Source organism: Alligator mississippiensis, chromosome 3, assembly GCF_030867095.1.
Source record: "Alligator mississippiensis isolate rAllMis1 chromosome 3, rAllMis1, whole genome shotgun sequence".
NCBI classification, from domain to species: Eukaryota; Metazoa; Chordata; order Crocodylia; family Alligatoridae; genus Alligator; species Alligator mississippiensis.
In genome coordinates this window covers 201,732,830-201,751,501 of record NC_081826.1, presented here as the reverse complement: position 1 = coordinate 201,751,501, position 18,672 = coordinate 201,732,830, and the positions used below count along the sequence as shown (strand labels likewise).

General features: G+C 41.9%; 1 protein-coding gene across 7 annotated transcripts in view; it reads left to right on the top strand.

Annotated features, from left to right (window-relative positions):
- Nucleotides 1-18,672, top strand: part of TLE1 (TLE family member 1, transcriptional corepressor) — a 91,539-nt gene that overhangs the window by 22,402 nt on the left and 50,465 nt on the right. For 4 of the 7 annotated variants that reach the window (XM_059724813.1, XM_014608710.3, XM_059724812.1 and 1 more), the window contains exon 6: nt 1,447-1,521. In XM_059724813.1, coding sequence (XP_059580796.1) covers nt 1,447-1,521 — 75 coding nt within the window. Of the gene's footprint in view, nt 1-1,446; nt 1,552-18,672 lie in introns of all 7 variants that reach the window. The other 3 variants (XM_014608709.3, XM_059724811.1, XM_019478082.2) reach the window with 1 other exon arrangement.

Sequence of the window (18,672 nt, the reverse complement as noted above, 5' to 3'; positions counted from 1 at the left end):
TTTCCCCTCTTTTTCTTTTTTTTGGTAAAAGTCAGGATAATCATTGGCCAAAGGTTATATGAGGTATAAAATTGATGCTGGTATCAACTAGAGGTGCACTGATATATCAGTCACATCTCAGATTGGCAGTAATAACATGAAAATTAACATTATTGGCCACTGGGTTTTGTTGGCCGATTTGCGTCACTGATAAATGCCGTGTGCATATGTGCAACCGCAGCATGCACATAGCCAGGTATGCAGCCTGGCAATTTGGAGAGCAGGGGAAGGGGTATGGGGGGTGCAGATTGAGGCCCCCACAGTGAGGGAGGGAGTGAGGCAGGGGCAGGTGCTGTCCAGCCAGGGTGGTGAATGTCACCCTGGGACCAGAAGTGGGACGGAGCTGTGGGCAGCTCGTCCAGGGAACATGAAGTGGGTGGGGAGGGAGGTGGCTCCCTGCTGCTGTGCACGTGCGTGGGGGGGGGGGGGGGGAATGTTTCCCCCCCCCCAGATTTGTGTGTAGAGCGAGTCCAGGTGGCTTGCTGTGGGCTCAAGGCCAGGGCCTGTGACAGACTTGCCAGCAGGGGTGCTGAACTTGGGCCAGGCTCAGGAGGGATGGGTTTAGCTGCATGGGGCCAGGTGGCAGCAGTGGTGGCACTGGGGGGGGCTTGGGATGCTATAGCCACCCTTCCCAGTGTTGCTGCAGCCCCAGCCCTCTGTGCTGGGAAGAGGCTGGTGCAGCCCCAAGTCTGCAGCAAGCAGCCTGCTCTCACCCCGTGTGTAAGTCTGGTGGGGCACATGCCCCCCATGCCTCTCTCAGGGGTGCATGCAGTGGTGGCAAGCTGCCCTCTTCCCTGTACCCCCCAGACGAGCTGCCCGTGGCTCCATCCCACTACCGGCCCCAGTGTCGCATATACCACCCTGTCTGGGCAGCGCCTGCCCCTGCCCCACTCCCTTCCTTACTGTGGGGGCCTCAGTCTCCTTCCCCCACGCTCCTTCCCTCCCACAGACTTACTGGCAGGATGATGCTTTCCAAGCTGCTGGGCTCCATTCCTGTAAATTTGGCTATTGGATTGGTATCAGCTCATGTGGCTGATTAATAATTGGTATCAGCCAAGAAAATCTGAGTATCAACTTTAATTTGACTTTTCTAATGGAGTTGATAAACAATTCATGCTTCAGTTATAAAAGACAATTTTAAAATATTGGATTATTGTCTTCAGGGCTCTTCGTTTACTTTTAAACAGTGAAATGAATGGATCAGGATCGCAGGATTTGATCTTAACTGGCATAAAATACTTTTCCAGTGGATAACTTGGGCTTCTGTCTGGCTTTCCAGCACTTGTTAAAAAGCTGTTTCTGTAGACATTGTAATTGTTTTTTGGTCTCTGTTTTAATGTAGCCTTAAATGTTATAGCTGATTTGCTTATTAACGCAGATGTTCAATCTCTCTCTTTTTCTTTGAAGCATCAGCAACAAGTTGCCCAAGCGGTAGAACGTGCCAAACAAGTGACCATGGCTGAACTGAATGCCATCATCGGGGTACGTGGCCTTCCAGGTCTACCTCCTACAGTGTGTATAACCCGCTTTCATTTCTTACTGCTTTGGTAGTTTTAAAGTAAACTTGGGAATGCATTAATGTCTCTAATACTGTTTGGATATTAATATTGTTACTTAAACTTATTTGACTTGAGAACATTTTAGCTGGGGAGGTAGAATTAACATCAGCTTATGTTGTAACAGGATTATTTCTGTTCTTTTGGTGCACCTGTGTTGTTTGTAGCAAAAAAGAATCTGTTATAAGAAAGAAAATTATGTTTTGGGTAGTTATTTTATTGATCATGAGCATTGTATACCAGTTGAACTACTTACCTCTGCTTTCACCTCCTGCTCTTTATGAAATTTAGGGTTTTGGAGCTCGTACAACTATTCATTCTTCTTTTCTTTCCTTTCTTGTGTATCGTTCATGAATTTTAAAGTAGTAGCCTAATGAAAAGAAACTTCTCTTGCTTTTGAAACGGTATTAATGGTCAGACACAATGTTCTAATAGCCTTTCACCAAGTTTGTTCTTCTAAATATGCTGAAATCAGTTAATACTACTTGCTTGTGACTGGTTGTCAATCACAAGTCATTTGTTTTGCATTAATGAACTTTGTGAACCATGCATTCCTTCCGCTGCATGAGTTCATTTCCCCCGCCACTAAGTCTAGAATATTTCTCATGTTTTCTCCCCTTCCAGGCTAAGTGAAAGAAGTAGCCGAAACAAGAAGCCGTCCTTTCTGATTTTATTCATATGTGAGCGCCTTGAGCGGATTCAAATTACTCATTTATCAATTTATGTTAATTGCTTGTGAGAAGATGCCCTGCTGGTCTTTATAGTTCCCTCAGACACTTTGTAATGATAATTAGACATGCTGCTGTACAGATTAACAGTGCCATAGTCCAATGACGTCTACAGACAATGGAACCAGTTAATCCATCTGTGCTTAAAATTACATCCCAACTGGAGATGGAAAAAAAACATAAGAGCAAGGGAGGATTAAAAGAATGAGCCTCAGCTTGAAAACTCTCCTTTCATCAGTTTCTCAATTGCAGATCTGCAGTCGGTTTGCCTGTGGTAAGCTATTGGCAGTCAATTAGGTGAAATAAACTGGGAGGGTGACCTTCATTTCCTTTTAATAGCTTTTTCCTCCATGAAATGGGGAGCTTCAGTGGATTTTCAGCTTAAATTTTATTCAAGCTGCTTTATTACACTTGACAGATTAGCTTTGCATAAACATACCCCCCTCTTCAAATCTGAGCCCTGTTTTTCCCTTAGTATCAAATTTTGACTGTTACTTAGTTGATTCACTAATCACATTTAAAAATTATGTCTGCATTCATTTGCAGTCCTCTCTATGCTTTCTGTGAGTAATGAATTGCTTTAGTTCAAAGATCAAATCAAATATTCATACAGTACACATGCATGTATGATATTTGATTAGCAAAGATTAGAGAACTGTGCTTTTTGGAGTTTAAAAGTGTGTGGTTTCTTTTGAGGACAGATCTAGTATGAAAAGTCCTTTCTCATTGGACTAAACTTGTTGGGAATTCTGCACAGTAAAAAGAGATCTTCTGACAACAGAGCAAAATTTGCGTTTCCATACTTGTTTTGCCAATTTTATCCCAAATAATACAAGAAGTCAGTTGCTTCTTTTGAAAATACTTTATTCAGTTTTTTGGATCTACAGCTTGCAATTAGGACTTCATTTTTTATTTATTTATTTATTTTTTTTTGTGAGAGCGCCTCTTTGGAAGCAGGAAATGGTATGTTAGTCTTAAGACTAGAAATCTCTGTTTTTTTTGTCATGTTTCAATTCCAAAGATCCTTAAGTAAAAATGCTACCATGTGTTTTGTGAAAGACATCTCGACAATGTAATTTATAGTTGAAAAATTGGGAATGAGGGAACAAACATGTAAGTGGCACAGATGTACTTCAGTTTCAATACAGATGCTATGTTGCATACTCCTAAAATCAGATGCATGTCAGAGTGATCTTTTACAGTTTTAGATGATCAATAATTATCCTATGCTACACAGTAAGTTTCATGCTCTGACATATGCTTGATTTTGTTTGAAGGGGATTGTGTGCATCCTGGAAAATCAGAGTAGCATAAAATTGGGTTGACAATTCAGTGGACCTTTGCTCCCCTTCATTGAACATGCAGTGTGTCAACCTGTCTCCCCAGAGGGGAGGAGGCATCAGGAGCCTGTCTGTTCCTACAAGCAGCAGCTGCACTGAAAGTAAGCATAGCTCAGTTTGATAGCAGCTGTCAGTATTGTTCAGGGCCCCGACTTAGTGTATAGGACAATAGAGAGGCCACGCTCTTAAATGGCAGTGTCTTTTAGGCTAAGAAAAGAAATAGTAATTTAACGGTGTAGACATCTATTATGAGTGTGAAAGATCTTGAAACTTCTTTTCAACATGCAAATAGGCCGAAGCATTCTCCAACAGCATACGGTACAACAGAGTATTCTGTGGCTTCAGAGCACTAAAGATATTCTTGTACAGTGAATTGGGGGGATTGGGAAGGAAGTTAAATCATTTTCCTAGCATATACTTGGTTAGATATTTCCTTTGGCTAGTTTAAAAAAAAAATGCGTGTTGGTGCTTCTGCTTGACCACTGGTTTCTCTTTCTCTAACATCTCCCCTCTTTTTTTGAACTGTTGTTCTCTGATACCAGGTGATTCAAGTTTTGCAATTCAGTGTTCTCTTTTAATAAGATTATTTAAAGAGACAGAATAAGTTTGGTTCCAGTGGGCACAAGTCAATATGTGCATAAGAAGAGTCAATTACTGCATTCAAGAACTTGTTTAAAACTGAAAATAATATAAGTTGTTCAGTCCAACCACTTAACAGGATATTCATGCCTTAAACTAGTTTCTATCTAATATATAATTTGGGAATGGGGAGGAATTCAGTGATTGACAGGTATATGTACATATACTTAGAGACAGATGCATCATCTGCACTTGATTATTGAAGTGTGTTTGAGTGTCTTACTCTTAGCCATTATGTAGCAATGTGAAATTACATGTTTGTTCCTTGGCACCACTGTTTTGGTACTTAAGACTTCAGGCCATGCCCATGTTTGGTGTAGGAGAGTATTCAGATCATGGCATGAAAAGATTAAGTGGATTAGCATGGTATAAATTGAAGCTTTTTTTTTTTTTTTTTTTTTTTTTTTTTTGCATGAATAAGCAGCAGGCTGGAAAATCAAAGGTGCTCAAAGCAGAAAAGCCTCAGGGACGGTTATAATTGGTCTATCCAGATGTAAGCAGCATAGTTTTGTAACCCTTGTGTACTGTCTTATTAGTAAACTTTTATTTTTGTATAAGTATATTTAAACTTTAAGCAACACGTGCAAGTTGAGAAGGTTTTTAGTACAGCATGTTGAGATGCTCTGTTCTGTGCACTACTCAAATGTGTCTCATCTCATGTTCCTCTTTTGAGGTAGGTTGCTAATGGCTCTGTGAAATGTATTTTTTGGATTGACATTACTCTTGAGACAGATTGAGTTGTAGGCCTCCAAGAGGGCTCTCCACTGTTGTGTGAGGCGATTGGCTAACGGATTAGCAAGATGCTGGATTATTTTTCTCTCCTTGGCTGTGGTTGCTAGCTATCTCTGGGATTGTAGTGTGTGAAGCTTAAGAGGATGAGGTTAACCTCTTGAGGGTTTATTCTTACGAGTGTGTAGTTAATCCTCGGAAAGCCTATAAATAACTAGGCTGTATGTTTCATTATGAAACAGAAATACAGACTAGAACAGAAATGAATGCAAAACTTAGTGCAAGGGAAGAGCTAAGCAGTATTACTTTAGATCCTCCTCAGCTGTGATCTGTATTTAGTGCCAAGTGATATTTGCAGGGGCTTTGAGGGCAATGACTTATTAGTTTTCTGTTTAAAAGAAAACTTAGCACAAGGCGCTTGTGTGTCTTTATTTTAACATTGAATCCAGTTAACTTAGACCTTAGGTAATGTAGTTTATGGCCTCTTATGAGTAAAGACCTATGGACATTCAGTGGTTTCCTCTTATTTATTTATTTATCTTACCATAATACTTGGTTATCAACATAGTCATAGATCAGGATCCCATTCTGCTGCATGTTGTGCAAACAGGAAAAAGAGAGTTCCTGCCTTGAACTTTAGTCTGAACAAGATGATAGATGAAGATAGATTAACAGGGTTGTGCAGGGAAATAAGGCAATATTCGTCAGCAGGGTGGGAAGCAGCAAGTCAGTATCTTAATCTTTGTCAAGATCTTTTTTTGGAGGCATTCTAGCAAACTGCACTTTTTTTTTTTTTTGAGGAGAGATTTACAGGGGGATTATAAGGAAGTTTATGGAGTTCAGTGTATGAGCCAGTGTGGGAGAAAGCACAAAGGTGTTGGAGAATTGAACAAGCATGAAAGCCTGGCATCTTGGGCTGATTTGGCCAACTCCTGGTTCCTATCAATAGTAAATGAAGGATGATAGGTGAGGTGAGGTCTTGAAGGGCCTGTGTAGTGAAAACCAGCAATGTATAAAAGCAATAGAGAAGGAGGATTTAGGGAGAGGTGATATGGTTAAAGTGTAGTGGGCTACAAAAATGACCTTTGCAGTGGCATTCTGAATGGATGTGGACAGGGCAAGATTACATTTGTCAAGGCTACAAAGAAAGATGTTGCAGTAAGTGAATTGCAAGATGAGCAGAACCTTGACAACAGATCTAACTGTATAACTGCATAGGAAAGGCTGTTGTGGCATTTAGATTTGTATTCTGCCTTTTGATGTTATGGAGAAAACACACAAAAGGATTAGATGTTGCTTAGATTTAGGGATTGTGAGGGAAGTCTTAATTTGGGTACTATCTCCAACTATGGAAGGATTATAAAGGAGGTGGTGGGAAAGAATTTTGTCTTGGAAGTAGTTGGTGAGAGAGATGGAGTGAGGTGTGAGACAAAGACGGAGAACAGATTTAGGATTGCAGGCATGGGGTTGAGTTAAGTTGGATGTAAGCAAGGCAAGTGGCAATATTGAAAGAAAAAATAAATTTCATGCTGGTTAGAGTGGATCTACAGCATGAGAGGGGACATGAGAGGAAAAGGGTGCTATGAAATGAAAGAAGAAAGAGAACTGAAAGTTGATAGGGAGGGCCTTGTGATGGAAGAAATGGGCAGAAGAGTTGAGGGTGAAAAATAGTGAAGTACAGAGATAATTAACAACTGTATCAGTAGAAGGAAACTAAGAGAGGACGGGGCTGAGAGAAGAAAATGTCAGTACTGATCACGTGGAAATCCTGGAAAGGTTAAATGATGGGAGCTAGTACTGCAGAAAAGACTGGGTGATGTTCAGTGAGGAAGACTGTGGTGACAGACTGGAGAGCAGCATTTAATACTTCTTTTGATGAGCAAGAGAGTTAAACCAGGGTGGCAGGCTGAATGAAGAAGTGAGAGCAAAGATGTATGTAGCTTAGGGACACTGTGTAGTAGATGGGTCATTAACATGTAAGTTGAAGTTCCCACAGACAAGTGTTGGAGAGAGACCATGAGGCATACAGGAGAGGCTCCAAGGGAGAAGGCTGGCAATAATGAGTTGAGTGAACAGTACATAACAATAACAGTGTGTATGAGAAGAGAAGGGTTGGAAGCATTAGTTCTTGGGGGGGGGGGGGGAAGTGAGGGCAGAAGTGACAAATGGTAGAAGAACTGCTTGACTCTCTCTCTCCCATTGGTCTGAGGATTATAAGAAAGAACAGCTGTGGACATGTAAAGAAATTTGGGTCTGTGTGAGAGCGAGGAGCTGGTGTGACCAAGAGATGAAGGTGTGACCAAGAGATGAAGGACTATGATCTTAGAGCTGCAGTAGACATTCTAGAAGTGGCATGAGAAAGATGTGCATTAAGTTAAGAATGGGTGATGTGGGAGACATGGGGAGGAGGTAGAAAGCCTCAGGGTTAGGACAAATGTCAACCAAAATGAGAGGCTGGTGCAGATGTTCGTGTTGGTGTCATGAGTGGTGGATCTGGATGAAAGACACATAAAGCTTGGAATTAAATGGATGATATGAGAGAGGCAGTAAAGGACAGCATGTGTGCAGGAAATGGGTGGGTTGATTCATGGTGGAAGATTCAAATAGACAAGAAGATCAAAAATGTCAGCAACGTTTTGGGAAAGTATTAGGAAACACCCTGCAAGAAGAGCAGCTTCCTAGTGCTTTTAGCAGGTTCTCTTGCTTTCTGCCAGTTTGCCTAACAGTTGCTTTTTATTTTATAAACTTTTGTACACTTTTCAGTTATAATATGTTTGTAAATGATGATGTGCTGTTCACAAAATATTTACACTTAAATGGATGTACAGATTTGCTGCTCTTTATGAAATTACCTGAAAGGTCTGTATTTTGTTCTGTATACACAATGTATTTGAAGGGAGTACATTCTTGCTTCTGGATTATTAGCTTACTTGAGGCAAAGGTACTTGCCTCATGTTGAAAATTTAATGTTGAGGCTACCTTTATGCTTAAAATAAGAGATCTGAAGACCTAAGCTATGTCATTGCTGAAAATCAGACCACAACCTAAATGTGGCTTGGTGAATAGAAGTTCTCCCGGTTCCTGATGCATACCCCTTATAAACCTATAGGCTGACACCAAGTTACCCATGAGCCTTTGCTTCTCCAGGCTGAAGAGTTCCATGTCCCTCAGCCTCTCCTCATAAAGGCCTGTATTCTTGACCTCTGATCATGCATGTGGCTCTCCTCTGGACTCTCTCAAGCTTCTCCACATCCTTTCTAAAGTGTGGGGCCCAGAACTGGATGCAGTACAAGCAGGCCTCGGACTTACAATGCAATTGGTTCCTGAAAACTGCACCTTAAGTCGAAATGTTGTAACTCGGAACCAATTTTCTCATAAAAAGCAGTGTTATAAATGGGGGATTGGTTCCTGAACCAAGGCCTGATACTCTATTTTCACTAAAAAAAATACCCCAGAGTTTTGTACTCGATCAATTATAGATGAGTAATATAGCTACATTAATGTATTTATATTGTAAATAGCAATCATATTGATTTGGAAGGACTTCTTTGAGGTGATTTTGTTGGACTTTTTGAAAGGCTCTTGGTTGGACTTTTTGAAGGGCTCTTGGCTGGAGTTTTCTGAGGAGTCTTGGCTGCAGGTTTTTCTGGAGTCTTGTCCACTTTCTTAAAGAAAGTGTCCAACAAAGTTTGGAAAGATGTTCTCCAGGGAGATGGGCAGTGAACTTGTTTGCTGACGCGGCGTCGCATCAGATCAAGCGTTGTAAAGTTGAAACCGACGTCATAAAGTTGAAACCAGGGTGTCAGTTTATAAACGTTGTAAGTGTGAAATGTTGTAACTCAAAACGTCGTAAGTCGAGGACTGCTTGTACTCCAGCTATGGCCTCACCAAGCCTGAGTAAAGCGGGAGGACGACTTCTTGTGTCTTGCTTGCTGGGGTGATCTCTGACCCCAGCTGACTTCCTGCCCCTTGGGCAGAGGGCTGGACCTGATGATTTTGTGAGGTCCCTTCCAGCCATAATGTCTATGAAATCTATGAAAATACATGTACAAGATTGCAACAGTTAAACTAATAGCACTGTGGGTTCATATTTGGATAACAGAAATGAGGAACAGGTGGGAACTATTTGAATGCATACTTAAAGATAATATTTTGAAAGAGTGTGTGTTTAAACTTGACAATTGTGATAATCTTAGTTTTTCATGATTCTGTATCAAGGGTCTTGCATGCTGTGCTTCTAGCTTCACTGTAAAAAATGGTGGTATTTAAATCTAAATGATGACCACTATCTGAAATATTAGCCACTGAAATGTTAAAATGATTTTGTTGTGTTTTTAAAGCAGACTGAAAAATCCTTAGTTGATCAACTTTTACTCTTTGAATGTTGAGCCACTAGTTTTCTGCAGTTCTCATTCTAGAGGGCTTGAAATTCTCATATACAAAGCAAGCTGGGCAAGCAAGGGAAATTCTTTCAAGTCTTTTGATATATCGGTTTGTAATGAGGTCCGTGGCCAGCTGTGATGCCCCTACTAGCCGTGCCTTCCCTGCCTGGCTCAGGCTCAACTGCAACCCTTCCCCTAGATCTCACCTGCCATACCTTGATCTTAATAAGTCCTTAAAGGGAGGCTGCCTGTAGGCACTATGTGAACATAAACCTGAGCTGGTGTTGATCCTCACTGGGCTCTCCCAGAGTCCCCTTAGCAGTAGTCCTGAGCCCCAGACCAGCAGGCCCTCTCAGCCTGCCTCTTCCCCTGCCAGGCACTGATTTGCCTTAGGGCCCCTTGTGTGGCTCCTTAATCCTTAGGGCCCTAAGGACCCCTTGCTTGGCCTCCTTAACATGCCCCAAGCCTCATGTTTGTTAATGTCTGAAGTTTGGCCCTTTTGGGTAACGGGCCCCTGCCCCCCTCTGTCTGGCCCCCATGGCCTTGTGGTTTCCCCACTTGGCTTGACAGCTGTTCAGGCCTCGAGTCTGCCCCTGGCAGGGCTCGAGGCTATTACATGCCTCCCAGACACTAATGAGACCTCCATCACCACCCCTTATAGTCCCAACCCAAACCAGTGTTTTGGGTTGGGACTGTAAGGGGCGGTGAACATAAGGTGCATAAACATAAGCCCCTGAGCTATAACGTAACAATAACAATGGACACAGCCCTCTGCCCCTTTAAGAGGGCAAACCTTTACACCCTAGTACAGCATGCCTCCTAGCTCAGGTACCGTGTGAGCTCCCTGAGCCTCACTATTCCTGTAGGCAGTCAAGCACCCCGGGGCAGGAGCTCTTTCCTCTGCAGCTGCCAGGGAGAGAATCTCCCTGATATGCTCAGGCTCTCTGGGCTTCTATAGCTCCTTCCTGAGCCCTCCTCTGGTCATGGGCACCAGCCTTCCCTTCCCCACCTGCAAGCAGCCTCACAGGCTGCTAGCTCCCTTAAAGGAGCAGCCACACCCAGTGCATTGCTACACAGTTGTAATAAACATACAAGGACACATCTTGTGGCCAATGTCAAACTGACAATTTCTGCTTCTAATGGCATCCTGGATGCACTTTAGCAGTGGTTAGATTGTAGAAAAGTAATAGCTGCACTAAGCATAATAATATGCAGGTGTGGGGACTACCAGGTATATGTGGTTAACCCAACAAAAACTTAACTTTCATTTGGAAATGGTGCAAACCAAAAACAACAGCAGTATGTTGACTGCTTCCGTCTAGTGATTTAAGTTTTATATTAGGATTTTCAGAGCAAACTGCTTATTATATTTGTCTAAAATGAAGGAGGAAAATGGGATGTTATTTATGCTTTTTAAGAGCCTTGTAAGGCTGTTATTTCCCATTCCCCCCAAATAATTGACACGTTGATTGTCGTTTGTTTCAGATGCCCAGCCAGCAGGCCTGATCCAGATGTATAAATCGAGTTGTACAATGGAGTCAGATAAAGTATTTGAGACCTCATTTTAGTTTCTAAAGCTATGGTTAAGAACACTTTGCAATTCAACCACTGTGGTACTGTCATCTGAGTTTGTGGATGCCTTTGGACAATGATGACTTCAAGCTACTCACTCCCTTGTTAGAACCCCTTGCTCTACTAGTTTTGCTTCCCTTCACTGTTTCCTTCCTTCTACCATTTCACTTGCTTATAATAGGTTTCCTGGTCCCACAGGGTGGGAACCTGGTCTGTTCTGGTTGTGTCCTTAGCTTCTCTGGTTCTGACCCCCAACTCATTACTCCTGGTCACTTTAATATATTAAAGTCATACTGTGTAAATACCAGGAACCTTATGACTTTGGGACTTGAAACTTTCTAACTTGTTCCTGTTTTCTTCATTTTATTCCCCTCTCTTGTCACTGTAAACTTTTTAAGTATGCCTACACTCTGTGTTGTAAGATTGTGTAAAGACTCCGGAGGTAGCTTTGGGAACCGGAGCAGTTCAAGTACATTGACAGAATACTCCATCTGGCTCAGTTGCTTCTTGCAGCACTGTTTGAAAGATGTTTGCACTGTGTCTTTAAGACTCACGTTTAGTATTTTTATACAGCATGACATTTATCTATGTTGAGCCATGGTGGCCACCCTTTTTGGCACCTGTACCCCAAGTTAGGCCCTGATTTCCCCCCCCCCCCGCCATTCTGATCTGTGATGCTTAGAGGTGCACCTGATGGACTTTGTGCCCTGGGTGGTGGAATGGAGGCATGAGGGCCCCAGCCTCCCTATGAGAGATTTGTCATCACCACGAGCAAGGCTGACCCTCTCTTGGCCCTGCAACTGCCATAGTTCTGTACATCATTAGCAAGGATCCACAGCTTTGAATTTGGTGAATTTGGTGATAAACATGGTTTTAGTGATGATCCATGACTCCTTGTTTCAGAGCAGCATCCGGCCCCTGTGCTGCTCCACAGGATCAGAGGCTGGACCTCTCCGTGCCCCCGTCTCCATTCCAGTCCCTCCTGTTACCGAGTGCCTGGGATTCTTGTGCCATGTACAACAGTTGCCTATGTCACTTGTAGCATGCATGCTGCAGGTTGTGCAGCCATGATGTAGACATACCCTTTGAGCAAAGTTTATTGGTTTGTTGCTCAATATATGCTATAGTTACATCAATAAAAACCCCCAGCGTATGCTTTTTTACTGACCAAAGGAAATCTTTGCTGATAAAGCTTATTTTGTCTGGTAGCTAGCTCAAGTTACATGAATTTTCTTGGCTGGTATCATCTGCTTCTGTGTTCTTGCTACACTGGCAAACTGCTTTAAGTGTAGATGAGGCTTAATATTGCTCAGTGGTGCTGGTGTCATCTCAAGTGACCAGAGCACAGTTGCCAGTGAATCTTAGTATAGTCTAGAAGTCCTTTGCTGAACACAGGCCTCAGTTTTGCCACCATACACATGCTGTCTAGAATTCTCTGTGCATGTGGGAGAACGACACAGTAACTGATACAAGTATGTTGGCAAAAACACTGGTGCAGATGCAACTATGCCAACAGAGTGCTAATGTCATTTGTGGGGTGTGATGTAGTTAATCCGGCAGAAAAATTCCTCCTGGTATATATACTGTATCTCCATTAGAGGGCTTTTCTGGCATAGTTTAAACTGGCAAGGCCCAGGTCTTCTTTGTAAGTGCCAGTCGCATCTATAATGCTATATAATTATTCCCTGAACATTAGTAGGATGTTTAAAAATGTTTCCATTTTAAAAATTATTATTAGACTTTTGGTTAAGTATTTAATTATTGATCATTTTGGCAGCCATCTCTCTAACTTGCTTATTCACTGGATGCCATAACATGTACTGGGGGCTGAAGCCTGCTCTGGGCCCCTGAAGTAGTAATTCCACCTCCCTGTCCATGTCTCTCTATCTTGGTTTGCCTTCGGAGTGTTCAGAGGAATGGAGAGCAAAACTGGGTATTTGCTGGATCACTCTGCCTCCTTCACAGAACATGGAGGAAGAGCAAGCAATTAAAAACAAGAAAAGGTAGCTTTCATAGCAGGTTTGCCTCCTTTTATAAATGGCTACTGTGGGAATGGAACGGTGGTCTCCTTTCTCATTCTCACACATGGTACTTGTTCATGTATCAGATTGGGGTGCCAGAAGCCCTGATTATTTTCTTAGGGATATAGGCATAAAGTTGATCACATTTTCAGAATCTAAAGAAAACGAGGATCTTGGGACCCTACAACAATACAGTGTGTACACATGTAGGCTGGTATTGCTCTTGTCAACTTTATAATTGAACAGCATGAGCAACACAACTGTATGAGTTTCTCATACAGAAGATTTTTCTGGTAATTTAGTTGTCTGAATTCATCATGAAATACTGAGCGTGAAGTTGTGAAATTTGTGCAAAAGAACAGCTTTGGTATTGTTACACACTGAATAACATTTTGTAGGTTTTCTTTTTAATTGATGTACTAAAAAAAACAGGTAGTCCAGGCTTCGTGAAAAAAAAAAAATTACAGGAAATTGGAAATGTCCCAGTAAAATTGGCACGTAGTCTCAAAGTATGCTAAACTGATGGGTTACCCTAGTTTCAATGCTAATTTAAATAGGAAGAAAATTGAGTCCAGAGACACGAAGACACTTGGGGGCAAGAGCCCTTCTGATGAGAATCTTGAGGAGGGAGCAGAAAATTTTTTATTCCCACAGGGTGACTTTTCACTTGGTTTTCTTTACTTGGAATTAACTGCTAATTAGCACATTTTGTATGGGGTTAGCATAGATGCCCCTTACTTATCTGTTCTAAGTGCAAATGCTTGTTTTTTTTCCTAAAGGCATTCCTCCATTTCCCATGGGTAAAGAGTAAACAGTCACTTGGAACAGTGTGTGAGGAGTGTTCATGCTAATTTCCCCTGCCAATTCCTGTGAGATAAACGAACGTGTTTATAATCTGTTAATTCAAGGTAAAAAAAAAAATATATATATATATATATATATTGATTGTCTGATATAGACATATAATAACAGACAAAGTTAGCCTTCTTATGGCTTGTATCATAGTATAAGCAATGCATTCAACAAGAAAGAGGTGCTTTAAAATGCAAGTTCTAAAAGGGGACATGTAGCTTTTACATTCATGTAAGTAGCTGGAATCAACCTCCCTCATTCCCATTTGAGATTTGTGTAAAACAAACAAAGACCAAACAAGAATTTGTTGAAGAATTAAGCCTTTTGTGTCTTTCCTATCAAGAGGGCAAAAGGAGTTAAGAAGTGGAACTAGGCCTAGGTAGGGGAAAGTAGTTCAAGGTTCTCCTGTGTGCCATTAGGAATGTAGAGGAAATGAAAGAATATCTTAATATAGGGAAAAGTATAACAGCCAAAAGAGAATGGAAACTTGTAGAATATTAAAGGGTGCCCTGTTGCAGGCCATGTCCCATTGTAGACCGAAACAGTGGGTCCTGGTATACTAAATACACATGTAACATGCCTCTGCAGAGTATGCAATATTTCTGTTTCACCTTTAGTTCAACTATAGTTAGGTTTTTGGAGCGATGGGGAGAGTTGGAGGGTCTGTTCCCAGCAGAACCTCTTTACTTCCCTAACCCTCTGCCCCCCAGTTCTAGTTGAACAAGTTTGAAATAATTAAGTAAACTAACACGCAGTGTTTTTTAAATGTGCAGTTAGGATTTCTAACATGGTTTGTGCTGTGGGTTGGACAAATTGAGGCAGGAGCTCTGGAAAATTTTAAACAACCTTCTGTTCAGAGACCATTCTGCTAATGTTTGATAAAACTCTTTACTCATGTTTTTAATACAAAGTAATTTCTTAATCTGTGCTTCTAAGACAAGACCACCTTTTCCTTTGACATCGGGTATTTTTACAACCATGTATTAAGCCACAAATGAGATGATTTTGTGGGAGGGCAAACAAGTGGCGAGACTAAGATGATAATTTTCTTCAGGTATCTGACCATAGCAAAGCTTGAAAAGGGAAACAGTTTTTTTCCCATGAGAGGGAGAGGCCTTTTAAATAATGGACCATTGTCACCCATGAGCTATATAAGCAATCGGGGCTCATGGTAGAAGTGATATCTTTTATTAGACTAACAAGACTTCTGCAAAAAAAATTATTTACTTGCAAGCTTTTGAGCGCAAACAGTCTTCATCAGGCATCAGAGAAAAGATTGTAAAAGTTCTCCTGGGTAGAAATGAAAGTTCATGTTTCATAGGATTTCACAAAGGAGTCAGTAGATGGAAAGCTTCTCTGGGCAGGCAGTTCTTAGCTGGTGAAGAGTCTCTCAACTTTCCTGTGAGGCTCTGTTATGCCAGTTACCTTGAACAAAGGCAAGAACAGTGTCTCAGGTTTCAGGTGGTCACAGTTGGTCCTTCCTTGGGAAAATATGACGATTTCATTTAAAAAATCAGCTAAAATTTTATATCCTCCATGTGCCGGGGATCCAGGTTGCAGCCTTGGTTCAAAGTGTGTGTGTGTGTGTGTATCTCTCACAGGTGACAGTGGGTTTGCATAGATGTATAAATCTATATAGATATATATAGACGTGGGGGGGGGGGGGTGTATGTATATGAAACCTGTAGGCCTTCTGTAGCTTTTTCCAATACTGTCTTGCTCTGGACTTAATTTTTTTAGCATAAATGCAGGGGACTTGCTAAAGACTGTTTCTTTGTTTTAGAGACATGATTTTCCCCCACCAAAAGTACTGTGACTTATTCACATAATGAATATTTTTCAAATAACTTGTGCATTGCCACAAAGGCTTTCATTCTCCATGTCCTAGCAATACATGCAGTAATGTGCACTTTTGTGCTTGCTTACTGTGATAGATTATTGCTCCCTTACCCTACAAATAAAATTTGAGCCATGAACAGATATTTATTTGCAGCCCTTCCTTTGCCCTGCCACTGGATTTGCTGGGGGGAAGTAAAAGCATTGTTCCTTCTCTGGTTTCTGGAGCCCTGCCAGTGCCATCTCCAGAAGCCATGCCAACAAGCTAATGAGCTTGGAGAACTCCCTTCATGTGGGCCCCACAGCCATAGGTGCCCACCACACCTTCCCCGGTGTCTGCCAATCCCAAGCACATCTGTTCAGTTTCCGCTGCCAAAGGGGCTTGTCTATTCTTTCGCTCTGTAATGGATCCCAGCTGATCATGCACCCTGCAGCTCCTAATCCAGATGAGTCTATTTTGGGGGGAAGTTTGGGTAAGTTACAAGGACACTATAGAAAATGACCTTAGTCATGAATTGATTAATTTGCAAATAATTACTGGGAAAAACAAAATAGGTCTCTTGTTAAGGGGAGGTAATTTTTTTTTTTATTATTTTTTTTTTAATTATTTTTATTTTTGGAGTTTTCCTTAATGGACCAGTTTTGTCAAACTAAGGGAACTAGTTGGTGAAGTTGTATGGCAAGAGGAGTTCAGGAAAATGAATGCAGAGAAGACTTGGAATTTCTTTTAAATCTGATGCAGCAGGTCCAGTGTATGCTGTGTTCCTCTTGGCACAGGGTCAAAGCCTACCACTGCTTCTTCAGAGAGCTTGTTCAGGACAGTACAGGCTGGTGCGCAGCACTGTATATAGCTACATCATCTCTAGCTTGCCAACCAGTATGGCATAGGCAAGTCTACAGTGGAGGAGTCAGTGTGGGAGGTGTCCTTGGCACGGTGATTTGTCTGCCTCATGGGCAAAGTTTGTGGTAGGGGGAGAGGAGGTTCTGATGTTGGTACCACTTCAGGAAGGCTGCAGGGACTTCCCTTTGTCCCAGCTGTGGCCTTTATGAATTGCAAGCAAAAGGTTCCCAACTTGACACCTGGCAGAATCAGCCCCCTCCCTGCAGGGGCCTTAGAACCTTTGGTGGGGGGCAAGGAGTACAGCCTCCTGGGATGCTGGAGGTCCAGGGCATGCCAGTGGTACTCTGCATAATTGGACAGGTGTTACATGTGGCCCTGGAAATCATTGCTGCTGTAAAGAATGCAGTGATGTTAAAGAAGTTGGGGCGGGGGCGGGAGGGGGGGTTGTTTTGTGTATTTGTTTTTATTTTGTTTTTTTTTTGGTGGGACTGCCATGTTTTTTTTCCCCATGAAAAATTGCTTGAATGGCTGCACACTTTTTTTTGGCATGCTAGAATGGCATATTTCGCACTAGTAATGTAACACCTGTCCATGACCTGGGCCTTTTAAGGAAGAGGAAAGAAATATGGAAGCTAAAGGAGCCAAAATAAGCCCAAGACTGTACAGGATTCAGGTGGAAAATTAATCGATGAATGCAGTAGGTAACTTCACTTTCCACAAATGAGTTCAAATATGGAGAAAACCAATAAACAATAATGATGAAAAAATGATGTTACCTGAACTGTGAGCCCTCTACTTGATAGCTTGATGGACAACTATAGCTGCATTGAACATTATGGTTAAATAAATTAAAAGGAGTGCACCATGAGAACTGGCAAATGTACTTTTCACTGCTGACTTTTTGGAATTAGCTAAGATGGTAGTGGATAGCATCCAAAAGATTAATTTGAGGAAAATCCAGCATTGGCTGTCAAAGGAGATCTGAACATGGGGTAGTGTGTTGTTGTTAATACAGAGCATTACACATTTATGCCAATTTGGGACTTTGTTTTGGTATAGAATGTACTTAATGGAGTTCTTTATATTGATTAAAAGACTGTACTCTGGAGAAGAGGGGCCACCATAGAATCTCCTCCAGACTATGCTACACATGCCAGGAAACTTTTTTCTTTTATCTATGGCTGTTAAAAATTTCTCCATGTTAAGAGACATGACTAGTGCTTTAATTTTGATGATTGTTGGTGTGTTTGTGGGTAGGAGGCTGGAGAAGTGTGATTTTTCTGGCCTTGGTTTCTAAAAGAGCAGGTGCCATGTACTGCACTTGGCCTTTGAGGTTAGCTCCAAGTACAATGACTTAACTTTGTGATTGTGGTTACAAAAGCATGGGTCTCATGTGGCTGTCTGCGTGTTTTTTGAGGAATGGTCACAGTCTTTAAAGCTGAAAAGATGTTTCCAGCCAAAGCTGCCTTGTGTTTTGGAATAATTTGCAGTGGTTGGTTCTCTTTGGGGATGATGTGGCAATGGATTTGAATGGGGCAATATTACTTCCTCCCTTCGTTTTTTCTGGCTTTTCCCTGTTCCCTTCCCTGTTCCTTTGCCCCTAAATGTACTCAAAGCTTTATACTTCGGATGGCTACACTGAGATCACAGACCTAGTTTTAGCAAAAACAATATTTCAGAGTTTTAAACAGTGTCCAATTCAATTCAAGCATTCCCCAGTACCCCTTCCGCTGATGTAGCACCAGTGATAGTAGCAATGAAAGCAATACCAATGTGAAAAAAGTTATAGGTGTCTATGCTCTGTTACTTGGATTTGCTTAGCTAGCTTCGATGATGTTGGATTAAGCAGTCAAAGAAGTGGAGAGACTTCCTGAAGTATGCTTGTACAGGCAGCAAGAGGGAGCGAGCACATGCGTTAAATCACTTTCAAGACACAATTTTCCCTGGGAAGCAGATAGGGATGTGGAAGGTTAAATGATTAATCGTTTAACCAATAAGTGCAGTGATAATCAGTTAGCTTACCGGTTACCCTTTAGCTCCGGGCAGGCACAGTCTCTCAGGGAAGTGGGGGAAGGGAAGCCACGCAGTGCCCCAGCAGGAATTGGAAGGCAACAGGGCAGGCAGGAGGGTGGGAGGA